This window comes from Gobio gobio, assembly GCF_949357685.1.
Source record: "Gobio gobio genome assembly, chromosome: 7".
NCBI classification, from domain to species: Eukaryota; Metazoa; Chordata; class Actinopteri; order Cypriniformes; family Gobionidae; genus Gobio; species Gobio gobio.
Genome location: NC_137103.1, coordinates 24,437,294 through 24,463,588, shown reverse-complemented (window position 1 = coordinate 24,463,588; position 26,295 = coordinate 24,437,294). Strand labels below are relative to the sequence as shown.

Here is a 26,295-nt window from a genome sequence, read left to right as displayed (position 1 = left end):
CAAAATATCTTCTTTTGTGTTCAGCAGAACAAAGAAACTCATACTAGTTTGGAAGAACTTGAGGGTGAGTAAATGATGACAGAATTTTCATTTTTGGGTGAACTATCCCTTTAACTAACAATGAGCAAAACATTTGTTACAGTATTTATTCATCTTTGTTAATGTTAGTTAATTAAAATACAACTGTTCGTTTGCTAGTTCATGTTAGCCTAATAAATAATATTAACAGATAAAACTTTAGATTTTAAAGGGATATTTCACCCAAAAATGAAAAGGTCTGTTCTGCTGAACACAAAGGAAGGATATTTTGAAGAATGCTAAGTTTGGTTACAAACATTCTTTCAAATATCTTTGTGTTCAGCAGAACAAAGACGTTTATACAGGATTTGGAACAACTTGAGCGTGAGAAAATGATGACAGAATTTTCAATTTTATATGAACTATCCTTTTAATTATGTATTAGCGAATGTTGAAATTAATATAATATAACACAAATGCTTTGGAAGTGTTTTTCATCCTTAGTTCATATTAACTAATGCAGTTAATGTTAACAAATGGAACCTAATTGTAAAGTGTTAACAGAAATATATTTAGAACAATATATGTTGTTTTCTTTTAAAGCCGCACTAGGTAACTTTTGCTCTCGGGCTCCCCCTACAGTTGTGAAACAGTATTGTCCTCTACTACTGTCGTAAACGGTCACTCTACATCAGGGGATGCATCGCACGTGCATTTGTTGACATGACAACTATGATAGCCCTGAACACTGCAGGAGTTCAAATTCAGGTGTTCTGCTTGCGTCGCGTGTGAAATGTCTTCATCCCAGATACAGTGGCATATGTTTCAGCATGTCATATGAATACAATTTCATGGGTTTTATTTTTTTCAAACGCCAAATGATCGCGATGCTCACGTTTACAAGCCAGCGTCATTATAGTAGCCTAGTCTATTGGTTCCCGTTTTACGGAATCTATATGATACTTCAATTCAATGTTTGAGTGGTAGGTAATAACCATATATCATCAATATTATAATATCAAGCTACCATAGATGAATCTGCAAATTCGAAAAATCGATTTGCATTAAAGCTTGAGGAAAGACAAATAAACCAATATCACAGACATGTTAGGTATCCTAAAATATGATTTTGTATGTATTACGTATTTACTTGCAAGAATGTAGCCCCTCCTCCTCCAGCTCACACCCGCGAGCAAACGCTGGCCCAATGTTGATCCTCGTCCTGCCTTTAATCCGATCACTTTCTCGTTTCCTCTTTTTGCTTTCCTCAGACAAAACCTTTGCTTTCTTATTTTTCTGTGCTGCTTCGGCCATGACTATAACATTCGGCAAACAAATGATTTGCGAGCGATTTTTTTCACGCACGTCCGAATTTAAGGAAAAGGGGATGGTGGTGGAAGTGACGTATATGCCGTAAAGCAGTCTAATTTTGTAGTTCTTTTTGTTCTCGGGTTACTACCCGAAACCCGAAGTTTAAAAGTACGATTAAAAACGATACAGACCCCGTCAGGCTATGGCAGACGTGTCATTCAACCTATTGTAAGTCGATGTATCATCACAAGAGTTTTGAAAATATATTATGAAGGTTGAAAAGTTACCTAGTGCTGCTTTAAGTTTACAACAGATAATTTATTCTGAAATAACCCATACCTGCTGCTGTGATCATTTCTGGAGAATTTTTGCCATTTTGAAAAACACTATCAGAGAGAATGCGTTTTTTGCAGTGAGAGGCGCCTTTTTTAAATAGTTTTCTTTTGGCAGTGAGCGCTTTGTGTGCTGTTTATGCACCCGGACGCTTTGCGTTCTAACAGCCCTCCTGCACCTTGCATTTTTGTAGGAGCACTCAAAGTTAAAACTCGAAGCGCTTGAAGTTAAAAAAAACAACAACTCTGAGCAGAAAAGCACCTGGCGTCATTTGTGGTTTTTTTCCATTGTCCAATCGAATGATGGGAGAGGCGGGTTGACGGTTACCTTGATTAGACTGACAGCACAGCTGATTGGGGGGTTGCCTAGCGACATTTAAAAAAATGCAGCACACTCCTCTTTTCTAAATTTAAAAGATGTCAACCAAAAAAAGGCAGTGCCTTTTTCAAAAAAACCTGAAAAACGCGTTCTGTCTGAAAGGGGCCTATATCATCCAACTACATATTGCTGACATATATAAATAAACCTGAATTCTGTCATCATTTACTCGTCCTCATGCCAATACGAACATGTTTGACTTTCTTCTGAAGAACATTAAAGAATGCTTTGAATGTTTTTGTCCATACAGTGAAGCCTAGTTGGGTCCTTTGTTGTTTGCACTTTCAAAAACATCTTGTTTCATGTTCTACAGAAGAAAGTCATACAGGTTTGGTTTTTGGTTTGGTACAAGAAATGTATCACGGTTCACACAAACATATTAGGCAGCACAACATTAATAATAATAAGAAATGTTTCTTGGGAAGCAAATCAGCATATTAGAATCTTTGCTTTCTGAAGGATCATGTGACACTGAAGACTGGAGGAATGATCCTGAAAAGTTTTCACTCACAAGAATAAATTACATTTTAAAGTATATAAAAATAAAAAAAACACTTATTTTAAATTGTAATACTATTTCACAGTAGGACTAGGGATGCACGATATATCAGCCAACATATCGGTATTGGCCGATATATGTTAATTTTAATGTTATCAGGATCGGCCCGATAAAAGAATTTGGCCAATATCTTAAAAGCGATTAAATAATGGATTATTTCCTTCAACTGAGACACTTTAGATGCCATCTGTTCGCCATAAGGGTTTGGAATTGCTTGAAATATATTAATGAAATCGTGCAGCGCAAGTCTGTCATATAGGATACAAACCTTTTGTTTTTTTTGTAATCAGGCTTGGAAAAATTTGGATTTAGATTTATCGGCTAATTAATACATATATATATATATATATATATATATATATATATATATATATATATATATATATATATATATATATATATATATATATATATATATATATATATATATATATATATATATATATATATATATATATATATATATATATATATATATATATATATATATATATATATATATATATATATAATATATTGGTTATTGGCTTTCAAATATAAAGAATTATCAGTTATTGTATCGGCCAAAGTTTTCATATCGGTTCATCCCTAAGTATGACTGTATTTTTGAAGGCCCGAAACTCTCTCGCACTGGTCCTGGGACACCAAGCATGGGACAGAGAGATGAGTACTTCAGATATATATACGGAAAGACAGTAATGCTGTTTGCCAATTAATTTTCTTTGTCTAATAGAGCCTTGACCTGTTCAAAGTGTTCTTCTGAGTAGAAACAGTGCTAACAAGATGGTGTTAATTTACTCGCGTGTGACTGGATTTAATTAGCAGCTCAAGTAGGGGCTTGTTTAGAGACCCCTTATCTGTGCGCATGCCAGTGTGCATTCAGTGTGAGATGTTCAGCTTTTGCATGTCCATGTCCTGCCGGTGTCTGTACATGCGTGTTGACGAATTTTCAAGAGTTTGTGCCTGTACATGCATATTCATTAACAATCAGCCTTTGATTGCCAGGTTCCTTTTTCGCAGTGGAAACCAGGAGCACCCAGGAGACCGAATCGAGAACACTACTGTCGAGATCCTGCCATTTTCGGTAAAAAAAAAAAAAAAAAAACATCCTCAATTATATTTAAATGGTTTCCTCTAAAAGTCCAAACAAGCCAGGGTGACAGGTTTGTCAGAGTCTAACAACAGCAGGTTGACAGGGATATATGGTGTAGGTCTCCTGTGTACGCTGCCGTGGTAATGAGGCAGTCTACTGCCATCGTGCTGTGATAAAGAGCTTAAAACGCCTTCAAATGGGCTTTGATGTTTGTTCTTGAAGACTTTCCTTGAATAAATGAGGCCGGTAATACATCCCAGTTTGTAAAAATGGGTTTGTGCGCTTGGTTATTTTATCATGGTATACAAATATTTCTCTTACAGTTGTCTAACATTGTTAGCATAGCGCTGTTCCCTTGCACACTGGTTCTTTAAGTGCTTCTAAAAGAGGATGTTATTTCTTGCAGGATGGTGAGTTGAAGACCAAAGAGAAATACAAACGAACAGAGGATCGGTTCTATAAACTTGGTGAGATATTGCATGCACACACTCAAATCAGCGGTTTTGCATTTGAAGCAAATAATTGTGCTTTGCTTGCAAATAGGGGAGACCATTGACTCTTTAAAGGGGACTCATTATGCCCTTTAAACAGTCTTGATTTTGTTTTTGGGTCTACTAGTATAGGCTTCCATGCTTAAATGCTCAAAAAACACACTATATCCTCTCTTCCCAGTCTGTCAGTAACGCTTTGTTTAGTTCATGTCTCTATGAAGCCTCTCCATCTGAAAAGCGCAATGTGCTCTGACTGGTCGGCTGGACCAGTGTTTTGTGATTGGTCAACCGTTATGAGTGCGTTTCGGAAATGTCACGGCCCTTACCATAACCGCAAGTTTCAACACACTACTAGCACGACTCATCCGGGCCTCGCTCCCTTTATTTTGCGTATGCATTGGGCGGGAATTATTTAAATTAGCAATATAATGTGTGTGTACGTTCCTGGAAGAAAACTCAAGACTACAATCAGGCGTTTCTGTTCAGAAACAGAGTCTACTTACTGATATATAGAATAACTCCCTTTGGAGAGACTTGGTGCTTTGTAACTTTACAGACCCTTTTCATCCTCATACAGAAACATTACACACTAAAGAAATTAGAAAATGTGGGGGATGCTTTTTTTACAATGAGCCAATGCTCAGTACATTTCTCTCTCTGCCTGAGAGAACATTTCACTTCTCAACAAAAACTTGTTTTAAGTTATAATAGGTTTCTTTTTTTATTTATGTTTTTAGATCATGTGACCATGATATCTTTGAATTTAAACTCATATCTTTATCACGAACTTGATTGGCAAATGCTAACACTTGAGCTGGTACCTACCATACAAGATTTTACAAGACTGTTCAAAATGTTGGGTTCAGTCATTTTTTTTATGTTTTTGAAAGAAAACTGCATTTAATTGATCAAAACTTCATGAAAACAGTAATATTGTAGCCTGACGTCGTCATACTCAGATTCTAGACAGAATATGAGTCTGATACTGCTCCATTGGGCTGTGATTATGAGGCATGTTTCCACCGAACCAGGAGAGAAAATGCCTCTGCACTCAATTGGATAGACAATCAGACAACCAATCAGAGCAACAGAGTAAGAGACGTGTTGAGCGACGCATTGTTATCAACAGAACTCAACTGCACGCACGCTGTAAGAAGTAGAAGAAGAAGATGAGTGTAAACGATCTTTGCTGTGTTGAAAAAAAGAATTTATGGATACACGGAGTACTTACCAACACAATCATCATTTCTGAGAACAAGTTCTCCGTTTAGGGTTAGAACAAATTCAACCCAAACGCTCTTTGGTGACGTGGATGATTACGTTACTGTTTATCATCTGTCCATCATCGTATAAAGCCCGTCCTGACAATTTGATTGGTCCGAACAGCTCTGGTTCAGGCATAGTTGCTCCACAACGGATCAAGTCCAGACCAAACTTCCCAACCTCAAATGTTGTGGGTGGGGCTAAGTTCGGCTGGCATCCAGGCTAATAATATTGTGAAATAATATCACAATTTAAATTTTGAATATAGTTTAAAATGTAATTAATTCCTGTGCCTATTTTTGTGGAAACTGATCTTTGTTTTTTTCAGGATTATTTGAAATGGAAATCTTTTGTAACATTATAAATGTCTTCACTTAGCCTGACAAGCCAGAACCACATCAAGACGTTGGGTCTGGAAACTCACCATTGACTGACAGGGCTCAATCCGAGGGGCGGGACAAACGGTTGTCTTTCAAATTCCCTCTGCAGGCAATTGGATAGCGCTACAACCAACCAGAGAGCAACGTGAAGTGGAGCTAGTTGATAGATTAAACTTTCGCCGTGTCCAGTCGGCAAAACTCCTAACACATCTTCCTTTCTTAAGAATGACTTCAGTGCCGCTCTTTGTTATTTTCTCAAAGAAAAGCTTAACTCCAAGTCTTCCAGAGTCGCGGCCAAAGCCGATTCGAAAGACCGCTGTTCGCCAGCTTCTTTTGTTTATGAGTAGCACTCGGAACCGCCGCAAATCTGCTGTGACGTGCCGTCATTATGTTAAGCCCGCCCACGACTCTATACACGATGTGATTGGCCTGACCAGAGTTTGGTTTTTCCAGCTCGCAGGTCTACTGAGAGTTGCTAGAGACTACACTAGCAGCAAATTAGATTTGCTGCCGTTCGGTGCGTCTAGATTTCTAGGCTAGTCTTCACTGTCACTTTTGATCAATTTAATGCATCCTTGCTGAAAAAAGATTTGTGTGTGTATATATATATTATTAATATTTTGTATTTATTTATTTATTTATTTATTTTTTAAAGATTGTTGAAAGACCCCAATTTTTGAACAGTAGTGTAGGTCTCAATATTACTTTAGCTTTCAAATTATTATTTATATATACCCAGTATACAGCATTACAACCTTCAGGAAACCGTTGAAGACACCATTAACTAAACCACAAACTCTTTTTTTTTTTCTTCTTCTTTTTCTACTGCATGTTTTTTTCTGTACTGCTCTCTAGCTTACATGGCATTGCTGTATTTCAAAGTGTTCTCTAGTTCAAATTGCTTCTGATTTTCTTTATTTGTAACTAGGATAAAAGTGTCTGCTAAATGACTAAATGTAAAATGTTACAATAGCTCCTGGTCTACCCTTTTAAAGTGACTCTATTTTTTCTTTGTCTCTCTCTTTAGCTCAGTTTGAGAAAGGAGTGGCAGAGGGGACGGTTGAGCCCGCCTTTAACCCTGTGGTGGCTGTACGTCTGACGGTCCAGAAAGACTCCGCCGTGTGGGCCATTATTAGCGAGGTCTGCTTGCTGTCTTTGTTTTAGATCAGTCTAGGGTTGGCCAGTGTCATAGTCTATGCTAGTAGAGATTTTGCTGTATTATTACTGCTGTAGGTTGTGTTATATTCATTATTATTAGTTTAATTTTAATACAAATGTTGCATAATGTGAAACTCGTTTTGCACTCATCCAGACTTGACATTTATTTGTTATGAATAATCTTATAATAATCTTATCTTTAGCTTTGTCTCCATCACTTTCAGGATATTAAACAGAAAAGGAATACCTTGTAAATAAAAGAAACGCCTAATAAATATCTTTAATAAATAAATACTTATTAAATACCTAAATACCTTTTAATTTGTAAATTATTTAATCCAATTATCAATTAATTGTCAATACTACATGATTACTTGATATATAAACTATTTGTTCATTGAATCTCCTGCATAAATAACTATATTGTGATATACCACTCCTTTTATATGAAATTGCTCATAATATGTTTTAATATTTTCGTTATACTGCCCAACTCAAGACCAAACACATGCTCTCTTCCTCTTGAGACTTTCACTGTGAATAATTTGGATCATATCATTGTTATTGATTATCTTATAAACCTTAAGGTGTATTTAACCTTCCTAATTTAATTCATTCAAAAACTTTTTACTGAAAAGTGCTGACACGTTTGCATTCCCGGGTCAGTTTTGACCCAGTGGAACGTGAGCTTATAAAATGTAATTGTAACATATAATATTTTTCAACTAAAACCATAATGTATCTGAAATTTTTTTGTGCATTCACAGATGTTTTGATCAGATTTTTGGATGTTACCATGTTATTACCATGTTATTACTGTATTTTCCCTTTTAATTAATTAAAATATTGAGAAATACTTTGACATTTAGGTATGATGTGATAAAGCATCGAGTCATACATCATACCTTTTCCATGTTATGCATTTTTGGTATAACCAGCCATAAGTCAAAACTGTCTCTTAGGGCTGTAAAATCGATTAATCGCATCTAACATAAAAATCTGTTTGCGTAATATATGTGTGTTTATATATATTATTACATTTATGCTTGATTTGTGCACTGGTGCACAGTCATGTTGGAACAGGAAGGGGCCGTCCCCAAACTGTTCCCACAAAGTTGGGAGCATGAAATTGTCCAAAATGTCTTGGTATGCTGAAGCATTAAGAGTTCCTTTCACTGGTACTAAGGGGCCAAGCCCAACCCCTGAAAAATAACCCCACACCATAACCCCCCCCCCCCCCCTCCACCAAACTTTACACTTGTCACAATGCAGTCAGGCAAGTACCGTTCTCCTGGCAGCCGCTAAACCCAGACTCGTCCATCGGATTGCCAGACAGAGAAGCGTGATTCGTCACTCCAGAGAACATGTCTCCACTGCTCTACAGTCCAGTGGCGCCGTGCTTTACCCCACTGCATCCCACGCTTTGCATTGCACTTGGTGATGTTAGGCTTGGATGCGGCTGCTCGGCCATGGAATCCCGTTCCATGAAGCTCAGCACTGTTCTTGAGCGTGAGCGTGTGTCTTGAGCTAATCTGAAGGCCACATGAAGTTTGGAGGTCTGTAGCTATTGACACTTCAGAAAGTTGGCGACTTCTGCACACTGTGCGCCTCAGCATGCGCTGACCCCGCTCTGTGATTTTACGTGGCCTACCACTTCGTGGCTGAGTTGCTGTTGCTCCCAATTGTTTCCACTTTGTTATAATACCACTAACAGTTGATTATGGAATATTTAGTAGTGAGGAAATTTCAGGAATGGACTTATTGCACAGGTGGCAACCTATCACAGTACCACGCTTGAATTCACTGAACTCCTGAGAGCGACCCATTCTTTCACACGTTTGTAGAAGCGTCTGCTTGCCTAGGTGCTTGATTGTATACACCTTTGGCCAATGGAAGTGATTGGAACCCCTGAATTCAATGATTTGGAGGGGTGTCCCAATACTTTTGGCAATAAAGTGTATATTATGTAAACACAGACTTTTTATGTTAAGCGATTGATCAAGATTTTGATACACATGATGGATTTCTGGTTTGTTTTTGACACGTTTTGGGTATCCCTGCCCATAAAGAATCGTATGTGTCCAAAATCAGAACATGCAAAGATGTTTTTGGATTTGCATCGATGATGATGTTCTTCTCTCTCTTGTCAGATCCATATCAAGAGGATACCTGGATAACTAGCTGAATGTCTCCAGTGGTTGAGGCCTTCTGGTCATCTAGACAGGGACGTGCTGCTCGCATCTACAGCGCTTCAAGAGTGACAGTGACATTATCAGAGCGCATGGAGGAACCCTTGTGTTATGTTCTTCACCTCATAAACTTTACTTTTTCCTTATTATCATTTCGTCTTCCTCTGGTAGCTTCATCACTCTCTCTTCTCATCTACGTGGCTTTTCCTTCTGTCATCAGACTGTTTTTTCCTTTTACTATTCCCTGAATATGTTGCGTAAATGTGACTACTACTGTACAGAAAAGAGACACTTTTTGACAGAATGTTTCCAGACACTACATTTGTGTCGTGAAGAATTGCAATCATTGCTGTCATGAAGGTTTGAAGTTCAGGATTCAATGCTGGAGAATAAGTTGATGTCCTCTACTGATGAAGAATGTCCTCAGTGCTCTGCCGTCACGGACTGTAACAGACCTCAAACCCTGGGTCAGGTGACCACGGCTGAGGGATGAACGAGTAGAACGACTTTTTTTTTTTTTTTTTTTTTTTTTTTTTTAGGTTGTTGATGTTGGCTACTTTGCCAAAATCTGAAAACACATTTCTTAAAACGAACAGCATATCTTAGGCCTGGATTAGCGAGTGGATTTTTTTTTTTCTCTGTCAGTTTGTTGTCAACCAATCAATCAAGGATTTTCAATCGAAAGATTTGTAATTGCTGTTGTTATTATTATTATTACTATGACGATCTATGAAGGTGAATTAATTTATTTGAAATAAATCTTTAATTTGTACAAGTAAATGCTTTTATTTTATATTCATTGGAAATTTATTATGCGGCTTGAAGTCGAGTGAAGATGGTTGATGTTTGTATCTTTGTGTAGTTCAGAGGGGTGCAGGGCCGCCCACCTCTGTGCCTTAACATCCAGCGTCCCTTGGGGGCCTGGTGAAGGACTGCCTTGCGCCCTGCCAACACGCTTAAATCATGCAACAGGACAATTTGTTATATGCATGATTTTAGCTGGATGTTTAATTTTAGAGCATGACATGTCCATATTTATGTTCCAGAATCGTTCATGTTTTTCATTGAGCATTTCCCATCTCAAATAATCTGCTTTCATCATGTCAGTCAGAAAATGTTCTTCTTTCAATGCTGTATCACGAGTATCTGAATGTTCAGCGAGTCACGGTTAAGTCCAGATGGAATCTGCTGCTTATTTTTTTTCTTTTTTTCTGCATGGTAAAATGTGATTAATGAAGCTTGAGAGGGTATTGAAAACACAAGATACGGAGTCCCTTAAGGGACATGGTGATTGGGGGGGAAATTAGATTATCTCAAAGCACTGAAAAACGGTGGCTGTTTCAGTTTCAATTGTTTCAATGCTTTGGCGTTCTTTCACAAAAGATGTGGGGTTCCCAGAGTAACATGTTTCTAAAACGCCATTGATAGAAATAATGTGAGGTGTGAGACAAAGTATATGTCAATGCTTTTGCGAGCAAACACAACGTTTCTCGGGGAACGCGGAAGGGATTTCATGATGGAAATAATATATTTCAGTGTTTGTTTTTCGAGCAATTTAAGTTTGTGAAGTTGATACGTTTGCAAGCGAACCCAAAGTTTATCAGGGGAACGCAATATATTTGCTATTGCGAGAGAACGCAAAAAATTGTGATTGAAATAATTTGAGGTGGGAGGAAAAATTACATGTCAATGCTTTTGGGAGCAAATGCAAAGTTTCTCAGGAGAACGCAACAGTTTTGCGAGCCAATGCAAAGTTTCTCGGGGAACGTAATACTTTTGAAATATAATTTCAAACGCAATAAGCATTGAAACATATTTTTACCTCCCGACCACCCCCCACCCCCCATATCCACTTAATGGCTGCGTAACTATCAAATAAGCCACAACGCTTTCATTCGAGGTGGTGCAGATTCTGTGTGGGCCTGGTCTGAAGCAAAATATTACCAGAACCAGAGATTTATAATGTACTAAGTTGAATGGAACGGCTACACTGCAGTCGTATTGAGTGTGTTGCTTTTGTCACTGTACATTTATTACATTTGTAAAGCTACGGTTCTTATTGATTTTGCCTGTTGCTCCTGGCGTAGTAGAGAATTGATGGTGAGGTAACTGCTGTACAGATTTCCAAAGTGCTCTCATCTCATGTGATTGTATATACCTTTTAATAATATGGAAGTTTTAGTTCAGCTTGACATAATGTGTCCTTGTATAATCCTTGATGCTTCAAGTCTCAGAGCATATCCTTTTTAGTTACATAGCCTACGCCCTCATTTTTGTGACTACTTGGAGCTGCTTGTGAATCGCAGTAGGCCTACTTGAGAAATGTGTGTTTTGTAATAGGAAGCCAATGTACTGTCATAGCATTTGTTTACAGTTTGTTTAAATCCAGGTAAATCCTTGGACTGATGTAGAGCACTGTATCATCATCCTTCTTCTTTACAGGCTCATATAAGTGACTTCTGGGGAATGGACAAGTGAAAACACAATGGAGTGATTTTCAGTGTTTGCTGCCTTTTTTATTGCTGCAGATTTACGCTCAGTGATCTGTTTCCACACTTGTTTTAGCACTGAAAGATGGATTTGTATCTGTTGCCCTCTATTAAACTAACAAGGCGTTTCCCATTTGGGATCTGGGATGTCCATTTTGAAATCCACCCTTCTGTCTTACATTGAGATGAATCAGACATGAAACATGCTCCTCTTGTGTGGTTCATTGTAGACTTTCATGTGCCTTCATCTGTCTTTCAAGCTCTGACATTGATTTGAATAAACTCTTCAAAATTAACCAGTCTTGACATACTTCATCATTTTCTGCATCTATACCCAGCAAGCAATAGCCGTCATTTCACCGTCTCTGTTAACTATAGACCTGATATAGCCCGGCTATAAAAGTAACCCACTTCTAGCCAAAATAACCTTAAATTTGGTCATTTTTGCCAAAATAACTTGCAAGATGTATGATATTCCATCATGTAAACAAAGTCAACAGTGATTACAGGGTGTTTGGTTTTACTTTTTTGACATGTTCATGTTCTAGTTGACTATTCTATTCTTGGGCTATGGTTAGATGTTATTAAATATTCACTGACAGACCAAATTTGGCCTTGTTTTAGCCTAGACGTCAGGGCTGTGTTTGGATGGCTATCACACTTTTTTTTAAACGCAAAATTGCTTGCTTGGTAGTGTCCCCTCATTGCATCTTACACTTATTTACCATGCAACTCTGAGTTACATTTTCATGTTTTGTGATGTGACATTAACAGTGTTGTATGTATGATTTATGCCATTTTAGGGCCTTGCCTAAGCAACATTTTATTACAACTGTATTATAATAAATGTCATGCACACAGTGGCTTCACAAAGTCAGTTAAAATATATGAATGTTCATTGCATTAGATAACAAAATATCAAGCAGCATCTGCAAACTAATGTGCTACAAATAACTGTTGTGAGCCATGTTTACACTGACTAGCTAAAAAATGCTCCACTAAATTTGACAAAAATAAATTGTCCAAACTTTTGTCTTAATTGGGCCTATATGCTGCCTTCACGTGCTATCGGAAATTTCCTAATTCCCACTTTAGAAGTCGTGATTACGAGCTTGTTGCATTCAAGTGTTTTGTTGTCGGAGTGAACAGGAATCATGGTGGACACCAGGTTATTCTTGCCTATTTATTGGGAAAATCGTATTAAAACCAACATCATATGTAGTGTCCCAATACGCTTCATATGATTACTCTTACATGTAAATATGTACTATGTCAAGACAAGACGACCTAGCTGTTTTGGAAAAAAAAAAAACAATAAAACCACACTTCACACAGCAGTAGTTCTCCCCGCCACCATGTTTAAAGTTTATGACACGCCCATCTCGGGAATTGGGGTATCAAAATTATTTCCGAACTTCCCGGTGGTAAACACGACATCAGAGGGCGTTCATGTGCAATTTTTACCTAGGAAACTTGTATTTACGATAATTCCGATAGCACGTGAAGGCAGCATAAATATTTTTGTGAAAAATGTGCTTGTGCAACTTGGTTTGACAGTTAGTCTCTAAAGCAATGAAATGCATGTATTTTTAAGTGTGGCTTAATTCCGCCTTCACGTGTTATCGGAAATGTGATACGTCCCACTTCTGATGTCGTGATTACAAGCTCATCGCATTCAAATTTTGAAATGGTAGGGCGTTCATGTGCAATTTTTACATAGGAAACTCCTACGATAATTCCGAGAGCACGTGAAGGCAGCATAAGTGTACAAATATTTTTGGGACAAAATCATTATTTTAGCGCCATCTTCTGGTCGATGTAAATACTTGCATTGCTACAGGACGGTCAAATAACCATACATAATTTGAATCTATGCATAATTATTGACAGTATACAATGGCATAATTCAGCACTGTTTTCAATAAAATGCTTGGAGCTGTGCTGAGGTTTGTAAGCGCGAACAAAGGGAACATTTGCGAACTACAATTCCCACTACGCACTTCGGTTCTACTTCCGCCCATACGTCATATTAAACATGGCCGCTTTCATAATAATCTCACATCTGACTTGTCTGTAGCTTGTTTTGTTCCTTTTGCCACATTTCACAATCCATATTTCGCTTAAACTCACTCGGATGAAAGCTCTACAGAATGCCCAAATATTACGAGGATAAAGAGGAAGATGGCCGCGCCTGCTCGGGAGTAAGAGAGGATTTCAAAGCCTGTCTCCTTCAGCATGACTGTGTAGTGAAGGTAACATCAGCGGCATGCATTATTACCACGCATATCACAACAAAATTCGTCTATTTCATGATTTTATTTATTTTGCTCTTCATATGGACTTCTTGTTATGATGGGGACACGTATATTAGATGATATATAAAACTCACAATTTAAAACATTAGTTTCACAATATCACGATTACATAAACATACGGTCCAAATAATTGAACAACATTGGTTTGGGTGAATGTTTATTTTTTTTAATGACATACTAGGTGTTTGTTTTTGCACATTTTCATTTTGATTCCTTGATAACCTTCTAGTGTACTACACCAAGTTCAAAAGTTGCTGCATAATATAAATAAGATATATGATGCGTTCAATAGCAAGTCCTACAAAGTACCTAAAGCTCACTAGCAGAACGTAAAATAATATTATTTTACCCCCAGCTGTGTCTAAGTCTGTGCTGATCTCTGTTGTGTCCATAGGAGGGTAAGAAGCCCAGCGAGTGTCTGAAGGAAGGACATTGCAAAGGCTTGCAGGTGGCTTTCTTTGAGTGCAAGAGATCCATGGTCAGTACATCTGCTGTTCAATTTTTTGCCACAATTTTCTTTTTTGAACTACTATGGTAGTCCTTTGGGCTGGGTTGATTCCGATTCATGAGCTCTTGATTCAGTGAATATATATCCGTATACACTACATTGTTCTAAATGGAATCAGACTCAGACTTCCTGAAAACTATACTGTAAACCATACTGGGAATCATGTCTGTTGGTATATTACTATAATATTAAAGGATACAATAAACAACAGTCTAAATTCAATTGCTATTTATTTGTTAGATATAACGTTCAACACTCAAATACTTTTTAATGATATAATTGTTTCTACACCAATTCATTTTTTGAAGTTTAAACTGGTCGTCATAAAAACGTAGAAGTACCTTGGAATATCATGACGCACAAATGTGGTAATCTTTTAGTAATCTTGCATCTGTTCTGTCGTACCAGTTTATTTAGTATCATTGAGATACTATTATAGTATAGTTAATAATTTAATTGTTAATAATTTATAGTTAAACCTATTTAATTTAACATTTTGGCAGTACCGTCCTTTTCCACATTTACATTACTATGTACTTTTTATAGTTATAATTACAATAACTGGGTAACAACTTGAGCCCATGTGGTTATCTTATATAACCCAGTACTTACTTAGGTAAGTAGACATACTGTGAAATAAAGTGCAATCAATTTTATTTCAAGTAACCTTTAATTTTTGTTAACTACAATAACCCTATATGTGGTGCCACTGCTAAAAAGAATATATATATAGAAAGCCATTTTGACATAACTGTGTGCGTATTTGACAGTTTGAGTGTGTAGGCACAAAGCACAAAACAGAACTGAAGGGATCACATGCTTTCAGAGAGGCGGCTTGTTCACACATTTCAGTGTGTGTCAGACAGCGTGAGACTGGAAGGAGTTGTTTTTTGCAAGTTACTGCGTTTAATAACTCTTTTTAACGTCAAGCAAGTCACATAAGTAACAGTTGTGTGCCCAGTCTATTCTCTGCTATATGCGTCGACCTAAAACATACACTTTTCACAATGTTGAAGTAGCCTATTCAAATCATTCAGATATTGCGCGCCGTTGCGATATGCATATCGCGATATTTCGATATATTGCGCAGCCCTACTTAACATTGATTTATATAATTTTTTTTAAACTGTGGTTTAAGTTACTGTGGTCCTTTTTAAAAATGGCTATTTTAATCCAATTAAACTGGATTAAACAACTGTTTTAATTATCCTTGTTTTTAATTTTAATTCTTATACATGGTATTTTAATTTCTTATGCATATCACTATTTGAATTCATTTTCTATATAAAGCACTTTGAATTACCATTGTGTATGAAATGTGCTGCATAAATAAACTTGCCTTGCCTATGGCAAAATGCACATGCTAAAATGTCTCTCCCTCTTTTTACATCAAAATCCATTTCCTTTTATTACAGCTGGACACCCGATCCCGATTCAGAGGTAGAAAGGGAGACTGAATAACACCATGTGCAAAGACATAAGAAAAGCTCTCAAACGTGTAAATATTCTGCTTTAAGCTTTTTTTCTTGTGTAAAATAGTTGTCCTTGACTGATGATGCATATGAGTGCATCAACGTCAGAATTCATCAAATAAAATGTCTTCCCAGTTCTGAATGATCTCTCATCCAATCATTGCAGCCACAAACGAGAACAATGTTAAAAACATTAGTATTTATTTATTACAAATGTTTATCCCATTCAACAGGTGTTTGTCATCCACACCAACTTACTGTGCAGTATTAGTTTTTCTGATCTTAAATTGTGTGACTCTAACAAGGTAATGTAGCCAGTATAAAAAGCCAAGTGTATAAAAAATGATCTAGCCATAACATGATTAAATTATGGACATGGCTGCTAATGAACATTTATTTCAAAGCGTTCATCATGAGCTCTTTAAACTTCTCCAAATCAACCTTCTTCAAGATGTGGACTTTGTGAGTCGTCTTCAGAAGGTCGAGGTGATCTACAACCATCATTCCCCGGCAGTGGTTCCCTGCCAGCTCCACAGTGACCCTTTTCTGATCGGTTTCTACAATATATTTTTCGTCTATGGCCGCTGCCATGGCATAAGAATCACAGGAGATGAATCCCTGCCCCGCCACCAACTCCTTCTCAACCCTCTCGCTATGGGAGGACTTCATGCTGTGCGCAAAGATCTGCTTCATAAAGCGAGCCTTATCTGTGTCCTGGGCCAGCCAACCATCACAGAAGTCCTGAAACAGACACATGCTAATATTATATGACATGGATGCATAGAATATTGTTTTTAAACTTTACACAATCATCTATGCACTGTTGTTTTTTTTAATGAGGATCTCACCCAAGGTAATTTACTGTGACAGGTGAACTCCCAGGTTGCAATGTAAATTGGGCAAATGAATTCATTCAGGACAATATAAGCTGCTTCAGGATCAACTGCAAAGTTGAACTCTCCACACACAGTGGTGTTCCCGCAAGCTAGAGAGAAATGAGTGTTATTTTTCTAACCTGGTTAAATTCAAATTGCATGAAAGATATTAATATAGAAGACAGGAACCAGCGACACAGATCAGACATATGTTTACATTTATGGTGCACGTGATTCTGGTTTAGAGCTGGGAAATATTGCATTGCATTAAAAAAAATACTATTCATCCTTTTGAAAAATATACACTACTGGTCAAAAGTTGGGAAGATTTAAAATCTTCTTAAATTTTTTTTTGCATTATGTTAGGTTTCTGCTGTGTCTGCCAGCTCAGAAAAGCTGAAAAGAAATCATGCAGTCAGTTTGTTATAAACTGTCTGGGTTTGAAAATGTGTCATTCGGTGACCTGTTTCAATTTGTTGCCGGTTTTGACATAACTAGGTAGTTATTTGAATATGACCGTCCCGAGCAACATATGGAGTCCGCCCTCTTCCCAGCCCGTTCTGTACACAGATGGCGAAGCGGCGAACGGAGGTGCCTTTCGTTTTACAATGAAGCGATTCTGGCATGCAACCTGCTCTGTGTTAAAGACGAGACTAAAATGTAGCTTAAAAAACTTGACCAAAAATCACTCTTTGGTTTTGTCAGGGGGAAAAAGATGAGCGTTCCAGCGTTCATGCTTGCAGTTGCTAGATTTCTGTACTTTAAATCCCCAATCCGAGCTTTTCTGTTAAAAAAAACACATTCTATCCTGTTTTATACTTAAAGAAACATGCCGATCTTTTGGGACTTTAGATTATTCGCCGTATCCCCCAGAGTTAGATAAGTCCATACATCCCATTCTCATCTCCTTGCGTGCCATAACTCAGTCTGACACACCCACCGCTAGCCTAGCTTAGCACAAAGACTGGAGGTAAACGGCTCCAGCTAGCCTACTGCTACGCATCTCTGGCACGCACAGAGATGAGAATGATATGTATGGACTTATCTAACTCTGGGGGATACTGCGAATAATCTAAAGTCCCAAAAAGTCAGCGTGTTCCTTTAAAATTTGCTTCAATCTTTCAACCATCTGCGCGCAAGCTCTCTTTCACCAGGATGATCTGAAAACCGCAATAAACAAGTAAGCTGCATTTCAGCAATCTTCATTTGAGATTTTCTGATTAAATTAAAGTGTCATTCAGTCAGTCTGTGTTTTGTCATGACTCACTTCTCAGCAATGAACAGTAATAAATCCAAGCATTGATCTCTCGACTATTTGCGATTGTGTTTGCTGAATAATTGCACTTATCATTAAGTGCATATGTGCTGCGTTATAAGGACAGATTAAGGCCCTGATCACACAGAATGCTTTTTTTCAGGTTTGAAAACGCGAGGTGCACTGCACCCAACGTTTTTTAAATTTAGAAAATAGCAGTGCACTGCGGGGTTTTTTTATGTTGCTAAGAAACCCTTGAATCAGCTGTCCTGTCAGTCTCATCAAGGTTAACGGGCAACATTACTGAAGACCCGCCTCTCCATTAATTCGATTGGACAATAGAAAAAAAATGCGATGACGTTGGGCGCTTTTCCGCTCAGAGTTGATTTTCAGAGTTGAGCGTTCTGTGTGATCGGGGCCTAATTATGTACTATTATTAATTTTAAGCTTGTTTAGCGCGGTGAGTCAGCTGTGTGAGCTACTGAAATGAGTCTTGCTGTGAAACAGCCAATCAAAGCAGAGTTCAACATTATTATTATTCATGACCCTTCCAAATGAGGTGGTAACAGCTCATGTAAATGGTCATGTAAAGCCGTATCTGGAGAATTTTTGCCCTTCCCTAAGCCACATACCTTATATGTAGATATTTCGGAGAACAATTTAAAATATTGTATCTATACATTCAATGCACCTTTAAAACATGCAACAGGTATGACTGTTTTCAACATTGATAATAAGAACCATTATTAATAACGGAGCACCAACAATAACTGAGCAGCAAATCGTCATATTAGAATGATTTCTAGTAGAAGATTGGAGTAATTATGCTGAAAATTCAGCATTGCCATAACAGGAACAAATTACATTTCAAAATATATTCAAAAAGAAATCTTTAAATTGTAACAATAGTTCACAATTTAACCATTTTACTGTATTTATGATTAAATAAATGTAGCCTTGGTGAGCATAAGAGACTTCTTGTTCAAAAATATCCAAAAATCATCATTAATACAAACTTGGTAGTATTTATCTCTATATTGCTATTTGTTTTGACGGCATTGATTCATTTTCAGTAAATGGGTTTAAGTAAAGTAAAAGTAAAAGTCTGTTTTTAGAGAAACATTAACTGTAGAGATTTTATTTTGACTAATTCATCCAAGCAGTCACATTAAACTTCACTGAAATAAATTAAACTTAACAGCTCTAAAATTGGATATATTGTTCCTTCCTATTCTGATAAAACAGAAAGTTTTAGGGACTCACAGTCTGTATTGCCGCCCATAATGTAAAGGCCTTTGAGTTTCTGGGGAAATGAAGGGTCCAGTTTCACCGCCAAAGCCACATTAGTCAGCGGAGCCGTAGCCACTAAAGACACCTTAGAGAAGCAGGAACAACACATGGTAAAATACTCGAAATGCATGTTATTTCCATTAAACAATATTCAATAATATAATCAATATTTGCTACTGTATAATCATACACACCTGTCCAGGATTCTCATTGACTATTCGGATCATGGCTGACACAGCACCCTCTTTCTGGACAAGATCCAGACCAGGAGCTTGGGGGTCTGGTGCGTCCCCGAGTCCATCTTTGCCATGAAAATCTCCTGTTCCGACGGTTTCCCCCAAGAGCGATTTAGTCGCTCCACGGAATACAGGAATCTAGCAATTCAGGGACACAATCAGGTTTTCTGTTTACGCTGTAAATGGCCATCATGTGCTAGACAACAATACATTACTGTACAGTAAGAAGAGTTACTCGAGTTATTTAAGCTCAAAATATCTATGCAAACAGCTAGCATTATAAAATAATATATTTCTGATCTGAACATAAAGAAATCCCTGAAAAACAACCACAATGTAATATTTCTGTAACTCTCTGTTTATCACTTCCACTTTACCACAGTCTGGGCCATTAATCCAATACAGATGATCAAATCTTTCAATCTTAGTGAAATGACGCCTGTCGCAGCTTTTGAATTCATAGATTTTAACTATCAATGAATTCGTCCGTCTGTGTTTACACGAGACAAAATAATAGCTGAATTTACTAAAATTACCCAGTTCAAAAGTTCACATATGCTTGATTCTTAAAGGAACACGCAGACTTTTTGGGACTTTCTTATTCACCGTATCCCCCAGAGTTAGATAAGTCCATACCATTCTCATCTCCGTGCGTGCCATAACTCTGTCTGACGCACCCACCCTTAGCCTAGCTTAGCACAAAGACTGGAGGTAAATGGCTCAATGGCTAGCCTACTGCTCAATAAGTGACAAAATAACGCCAACATTTTCCTATTTATATGTTGTGATGTGAAGTTATATCGGGTACTAAGGCCGACGGAAAATGAAAAGTTGTGATTTTCTAGGTGGATATGGCTAGGAACTATTCTCTCATTCCTGCGAAGTAATAAGGGAACTTTGCTGCCGTACCATGAGTGCAGCGGCGCAATGATTTTACGCAGCGGTAACTTCCGTCAACATCACCAACGTGACAGCCTGCTTGCACAGAGAGCGTGCTGGGGGCTATTTTCAGGCGCTGCGTAATATCATTGCTCCGCTGCAACCATGGTACGGCAGCAAACTTCCTTGATTACTACGCAGGAATGAGAGTAAAGTTCCTAGACATATCGGTCTAGAAAATCACAACTTTTCATTTTCCCTGATAGGAAAATGTTGGCGTTATTTTGTCACTTATTGAGCAGAAGGCTTGCTGGAGCCATTTACCTCCAGTCATTGTGCTAAGCTAGGCTAGCGGTGTGTGCGTCAGACAGTTATGGCACGCACGGAGATGAGAATGGTATGTATGGACTAATTTAACTCTGGGGTATACGGTGAATAAGATAAAGTCCCAAAAAGTCGCCGTGTTCCTTTAATGCTGTGTAATTACCTAGATGATCTAAGATTGTTTTTGTGCTAGTTGTTCATGCGTCCCTTGTTGGTGCGGAGCAGTTAAACTGCCCACAATTGTTCACCAATTTTTGCAGGTTGTCACAGTTATGCAAACATAGCACAATACTTGTAGGAAACACTACCTCTCTTTTAGCCAATGAGTCAAAGTATGAACTCTTTAAAAAAAAAAAAAGTAGATTATTTGCTAAAAATATGACTGACAACACAGAGCTAGCATTGTAATTTCAAAGTCCATTCTTTTTTTATGGAATATTGCAGCATTTATTCTAAATGATTTATCCGTACACAGCTTTCATTAATGTGTATGAATCTTTCACGCTCGTAATCTTTAATCAAATTAACTTTGCCTCCTGCTTGAAGTGAAGTGACTTGGAATTTGTGCTCTGCATTTAACCCATCCAAGTGCACACACACACAGTAGTGAACACACACACACACACACACACACACACGTGAACACACACCCAGAGCAGTGGGCAGCCATATTGCTGTGGCGCCAGGGGATCGGTGCCTTGCTCAAGGGTCTCACCTCAGTCGTGGCATTGAGGGTGGAGGAGAGCGCTGGCTATTCACTGCCCCCACCGACAATTCCTACCGGACCTGAGACTTAAACCCGCAACCTTCCGGTTACAAGTCCGACTCTCTAACCATTGGGCCACGACTGCCCCCCTTGGCTCCTTGCAGTGACAGCTCATCTCTTCTCTGATGTGTTTAATGGCGTGAGGGCGGGATCAACCTGTCACTCACATGACATCACAGCAATAGCACAACCATCCAATCAATAGGCTTTTTGCCAAACGTCACAGGAACAAACCTTGAGTTACAGGTTTGACATTTGCTTTATGTAAAATGTATGTATTAGGCAGTAGAGTTTAGATTCTCTGCCCGAGCCCGAACTTGACCCCACCCCCGATATTTCCCACCACTATCCTCGTGCCGGGTCAGGCCGAGCCCTTGATCAAGCATGTATGTTTTTTTTAAAGCTACACTGTGTGATATTTTCCCCCATCTAGCAGTTAAAAGGTATATGACCGTCCAGTGAATATTCGTTTCTCTTCCTCTCAATTCCGATTTCGTTTTAACTCCTACGGTGGCCGATTTAGTCCAAGATTAACATGGCTTCCAGTTCGACCTCGTCCACATTCGACACGGTGCCATCGAGTGTTAAAACGCGAAAGGCGAAGCTTGAATTCACGGGTATGTCCCTCTTTGGCTGATGTACTTTCAAGATGGAGGGGCAACATGGCAACCTGCATTCGAACACATTCCCGTATGTATTTTCAATGGCATATTATAAACTTACGAGAATACTTTATTACTTGAAAGAAGTAAATATACATTAATGAGCACATATATTTTGGAAAGAACTAAGTGTTTTTAGCTAAGAATAAACTAAAAAAGTTACACAGTGTAGCTTTAATAATTACTTTATTAGCCTAATTGGGTGGGCAGAAAGCTATGCCATAATCAGAAATAATATATATATATATATATTTAACAAAGTAAGAACTAATACTACAACTAAGAAACAAATGTGTACAAAGTTGCACAAATCAGGATGTCTAAAAAAAGCGTGTTAAACTCACAGCACATGCAGTGATGAAGCGCAGCATTCTGAACAGAACCGCTCAGAGACGCCAGTCATAAGCTGCTCGCGTGAACAGTGCGCTTTACTTAACTATTTCGTTTTGAATTGTTTCGTTTAAAAGTAGACATTTCAAGCTTTCTATACACATATTTCTCATGTCTGTGAGGCAAGTAGCCTGCTGAGTTTGGGTTTATTTATGAGACATGTTCAAAAGCAATGCAAGCGATCGCTTGGATGCCTCCGTCACGATTATTGTCTGCTATAGCCTATTTGCTTCTTATTTATTAAATCCAGGCAATTGGCTGATGAAACGTTGATTAAAATTAAGATACAATTTATACAAAAAGAAATTCACTTTAAAGAAAGGCTTTCTACAAAACAAAACTTAATGAAGTGGTCAAAATCATTTCTGACCCACTCGCATCTTTGCACTTTTCATAATCAGATGAAATTTAAAAATAACATTATAATATTTAAATATGAAACAAAATACATTGTTTAATGGCTACAACAAGTATAGAAGGCTACAGTAAAGATAAATGTCACATTAAAGCGGGATTTGAGTGAATGGGGTCCATGAGAACTGGAGAACATCTCACGAAAAATCTCCACCTGATTCACAAAACGTTCGTAAGCATAAAACGCACCCACACATATCTATATAAGGGCTTTCCGCACACGCTTTCCTTAGAGCCTTTCAACACTGCACAATAGTAAAATAGTAAAAATGTCTCTCATTGTGGTATTTACTGACCACTTTCCAAGCATATCTCACCTCCAGATGCTTACACACTTTCAGGACACGCAGGACATTCTTGCATACGTTATCTATTGAAGTGTTGCCATTAACGCAGGTGATGCCCAGGATCTGTACGTCCGGCACAGCCAAAGCCATCATGAGAGCCTGAGCATCATCCACCCCACAGTCCACGTCCACAAGCAATTTCTTCATGCTGGCTTCTGCACAAATATATAAAAACATAAAGTCATTTAGTTAAACAACAGTCGGTGGAGTATACTGATTAAATGTCCAAGCTGGTGAAAGTTGTACATTCAAAAGTCACACGGCTTTGTGCCCTTGAGCAAGACACTTCATACAAGTAAAGTACTGTTGGACACTTAGGGTAAACATATCAACTAATTAGTCATTTGGATGACTAGTAACTAAGCCTAGTACATGCATGAATGAGGTCCGGGTAGGATTTCTCTTACCTGAAGTGAAGTGGTTGTGAGTTTCTTGAAAGCTGTCTGATGCAGTCACAAGCTTTCGATATCTGTAAGAAGAGTCAGTTTATCTGTAAGATGAACTTTGAATAGTAACTTACGCAATGGACTACTTGCACGGAGTATGTATATTTTCAGTGTATTGTAGTCAACGAGTTGACTAAACGCCACCTAAAATGAGCCATAAGATTTAAAAAATCTGGACATTTTCAGAGACAGGAGAAGAGATATTCTGATGATAACGGTGTTCAGAATTTTCCAGTCTGAGAAATCAGTGACTGTCTTCTTTCAATTCAATGCACTTTAATTCACATTCCCTTGTATAACGCCTTTCACCATACATTTTTCAGAACAGCTTTACAGAAAATGCATGTTTCTGTGTTACAAAATCACAAAAGTCTGTTACGAGATTATATGAAAAGAACAGTTGTAAGATAATGCCATTTAAGCAAAAGTTAATACGAAGCAACCTGATAACATTCATAATCATCCATGTTTGATGTTCTGGAGTCCTTATTCAAAGGCTGGAGTTAAGTTACCTTGTTGTGATATTGACATTTATAAAGATTGTTTTATTTTATTCAATTGAATAAAATCCCCAATATTCTGATACAGTAGGTAAACCCACCCACAAGCAACACACAACAAACCGAAAGTAATGTTAACGGTTTACCGAGTTATGGTAAACCCGTTTGTCGGTCGTCTTCTAAGTAACACTTCTCTAAAAGTCAATCTAAATGCACAAGATAACATCTACCTAAAGTGCACACGCACTCTGTGCAACCGACTGATAAGCATCTTATTTTAATATTAACTGTATGTATTTTAACTCAGTGGTTTATATATATATATATTTTTTTTTTTAACTCAGTGGTTTAAAAAGTTCCGTATCCGTGTAGTTTACTCACTGTATATCCGGGACTCACACACCACGAACTGGATCTTCTTCCTCCGTAAATCAAGTGAACCGTTCACAAAGCCAGTCTGAAAATGATTCGTTCATGGTTCAACCACCGCAAAAAGAGGTTGATGCGGCTGGAATTTAAGTTAAAAGCTCATTGAACTGATAACCCTTTTAAAACAGTAATACATAGCGATGTAAACCATGTCATATTGCACGCTGGGTGTCCTGTACCACGTTAATCGCTGAATATTTGTTGAATCGGTTCTTCGAAATGAACTGTTCAAGAGAACTTCGTTGCTGTCACGTGATACCTGGTGCTTTTCTCTGCGCTGCCAGCCAGGGTGGACCAATCACAGTCGTGTGGAATTTCGAGATAAAACGTTTTTCTTATTTAAATATTTTTCCAGCGATTGCTGGATGATATTACTTTTATAATAGTATTCATTTATTCTTTTTTTTTTTTTATTAGACAATTGTATTTAATAAGAAAAAAAAGTCTTGTAATTTGTAACGGGGCTCTTTGGGGATTCGGCTTTTTCGCCCCTTGGAGGATTGCGCCATTGGAAACAGTGTATTATTAGCTGCGATAGTGTTACCTATCATTCCAATACAATAAAGGTATTATAAATGGGGGCTCTCGGTACAAAACAAAATGCTGTCGATACAGTCAAACTAAAGTTTATTCAGACACCTCAACATTTTCTCACATTATCAGTTGATTCAACTGTGTCAGAACAAATTGATCTTGATGTAATGTCAGATAACTTTGATAGAAAGGTATGGATTACAATCAACCAATCAGCTGTTAAATTTAAGTAGATAATACCAATTTAGGTCAACCAATTACCAAGAAATGCTTAATTTTGTTCAGTCTGTGGTGTAAAAGGTCGAATTAACAATTGAAGAAAAATACTCAAAAGCAAAAAGCAAAACATGGTCAGGTCAAAGTGTCTGTATGAAGAATTGTTGGGTATATGTCGTCACAGTTTACTTTATTTTGCTATCCTCAGTTACATAAATTAACTATAGTGTCCTGCACCCACTAGTAAAAAATTATATCTGGTGTCTGAATAATTTTTGGTATGACTGACTGTAGGTGGTGTATCATGTTGAATTAAATGCATGTTTTATGATGTCATCATTACGGTGGCCGCACCATCATAGGTCCATTTCAAATGAGTTTCAACTTGCAGCTCAAAAATATATAGAGACTATCACACTATGGAAGCATTTGTGTTGCAATATTCAATTTGCAATGCAATACGCAAAATGGCAATGCATTTCAGATGATAATTGCAGGGATCCTCAAATCTGGTCCACAAGATCCACTTTCCTGCAGAGTTTAGCTCGAACCCTAATCAAACACACCTGAACATGCCAATCAATACCTTCAGGATCATTAGAAAATCACAGATAGGTGAATTTGATCAGGGTTGGAGCTAAACTCTGCAGCGCATTGGCCCTCCAGGGCAAGATTTAATGAACCCTGACAGATGGAAACAGAAAAAGTTTGGACCTACAAGATTTCCAGTAGCAGTTTTAACTTGTGTATTAACATATAAGTGACATGGCATCTG

At 37.8% G+C, this 26,295-nt stretch overlaps 3 protein-coding genes across 5 annotated transcripts in view; 2 read left to right on the top strand and 1 right to left on the bottom strand.

Moving 5' to 3' along the window:
- mgat4a (alpha-1,3-mannosyl-glycoprotein 4-beta-N-acetylglucosaminyltransferase A) overlaps positions 1 to 11,954 on the top strand; it is a 59,630-nt gene extending 47,676 nt beyond the window's left edge. Inside the window, exons 8-11 of the mRNA XM_079820665.1 lie at positions 3,422 to 3,683; positions 4,099 to 4,159; positions 6,854 to 6,966; positions 9,135 to 11,954. Of these exons, the coding sequence (XP_079676791.1) occupies positions 3,422 to 3,683; positions 4,099 to 4,159; positions 6,854 to 6,966; positions 9,135 to 9,161 (463 nt within the window). The 3' untranslated portion in view covers positions 9,162 to 11,954. The remainder of the gene's footprint in view (positions 1 to 3,421; positions 3,684 to 4,098; positions 4,160 to 6,853; positions 6,967 to 9,134) is intronic.
- Positions 11,955 to 13,688: 1,734 nt separating this feature from the next.
- Positions 13,689 to 16,160, top strand: coa5 (cytochrome C oxidase assembly factor 5). Its single transcript, XM_079821984.1, has 3 exons — positions 13,689 to 13,914; positions 14,372 to 14,455; positions 15,901 to 16,160. Exons 1-3 carry the CDS (start codon positions 13,813 to 13,815, stop codon positions 15,940 to 15,942), a joined length of 228 nt encoding a protein of 75 aa, XP_079678110.1. The 5' UTR covers positions 13,689 to 13,812; the 3' UTR covers positions 15,943 to 16,160.
- LOC307129506 (nucleoside hydrolase) lies at positions 16,137 to 25,031 on the bottom strand. Of its 3 annotated transcripts, none has more exons than XM_079821982.1 (7): positions 24,723 to 25,031; positions 23,803 to 23,864; positions 23,366 to 23,550; positions 19,572 to 19,751; positions 19,351 to 19,462; positions 16,806 to 16,942; positions 16,137 to 16,698 (listed from the first exon to the last, which is right to left on the bottom strand). In XM_079821982.1, the coding sequence occupies exons 3-7, from the start codon at positions 23,540 to 23,542 to the stop codon at positions 16,351 to 16,353; spliced, it is 954 nt and encodes a 317-aa protein (XP_079678108.1). In that variant the 5' UTR covers positions 23,543 to 23,550; positions 23,803 to 23,864; positions 24,723 to 25,031; the 3' UTR covers positions 16,137 to 16,350. The 3 variants fall into 3 exon arrangements, with proteins under 3 accessions (XP_079678108.1, XP_079678109.1, XP_079678107.1); XM_079821983.1 differs by having other exon boundaries at positions 24,354 to 24,731; XM_079821981.1 differs by having other exon boundaries at positions 24,488 to 24,731.
- Positions 25,032 to 26,295: the final 1,264 nt, after the last annotated feature.

What these genes read in the sequence shown, in the direction of transcription:
- coa5 (XM_079821984.1), top strand. Translation starts at nt 13,813, where the DNA reads ATGCCCAAATATTACGAGGATAAAGAGGAAGATGGCCGCGCCTGCTCG. An exon ending in AGCATGACTGTGTAGTGAAG is followed by an intron (nt 13,915 to 14,371) that starts GTAACATCAGCG and finishes TTGTGTCCATAG; the next exon opens with GAGGGTAAGAAGCCCAGCGA. An exon ending in TTGAGTGCAAGAGATCCATG is followed by an intron (nt 14,456 to 15,900) that starts GTCAGTACATCT and finishes CTTTTATTACAG; the next exon opens with CTGGACACCCGATCCCGATT.
- LOC307129506 (XM_079821981.1), bottom strand. Translation starts at nt 24,567, where the DNA reads ATGTTATCTTGTGCATTTAGATTGACTTTTAGAGAAGTGTTACTTAGA. An exon ending in TCACAACCACTTCACTTCAG is followed by an intron (nt 23,551 to 23,802) that starts GTAAGAGAAATC and finishes ATATTTGTGCAG; the next exon opens with AAGCCAGCATGAAGAAATTG. An exon ending in TCAATGAGAATCCTGGACAG is followed by an intron (nt 19,463 to 19,571) that starts GTGTGTATGATT and finishes TGCTTCTCTAAG; the next exon opens with GTGTCTTTAGTGGCTACGGC.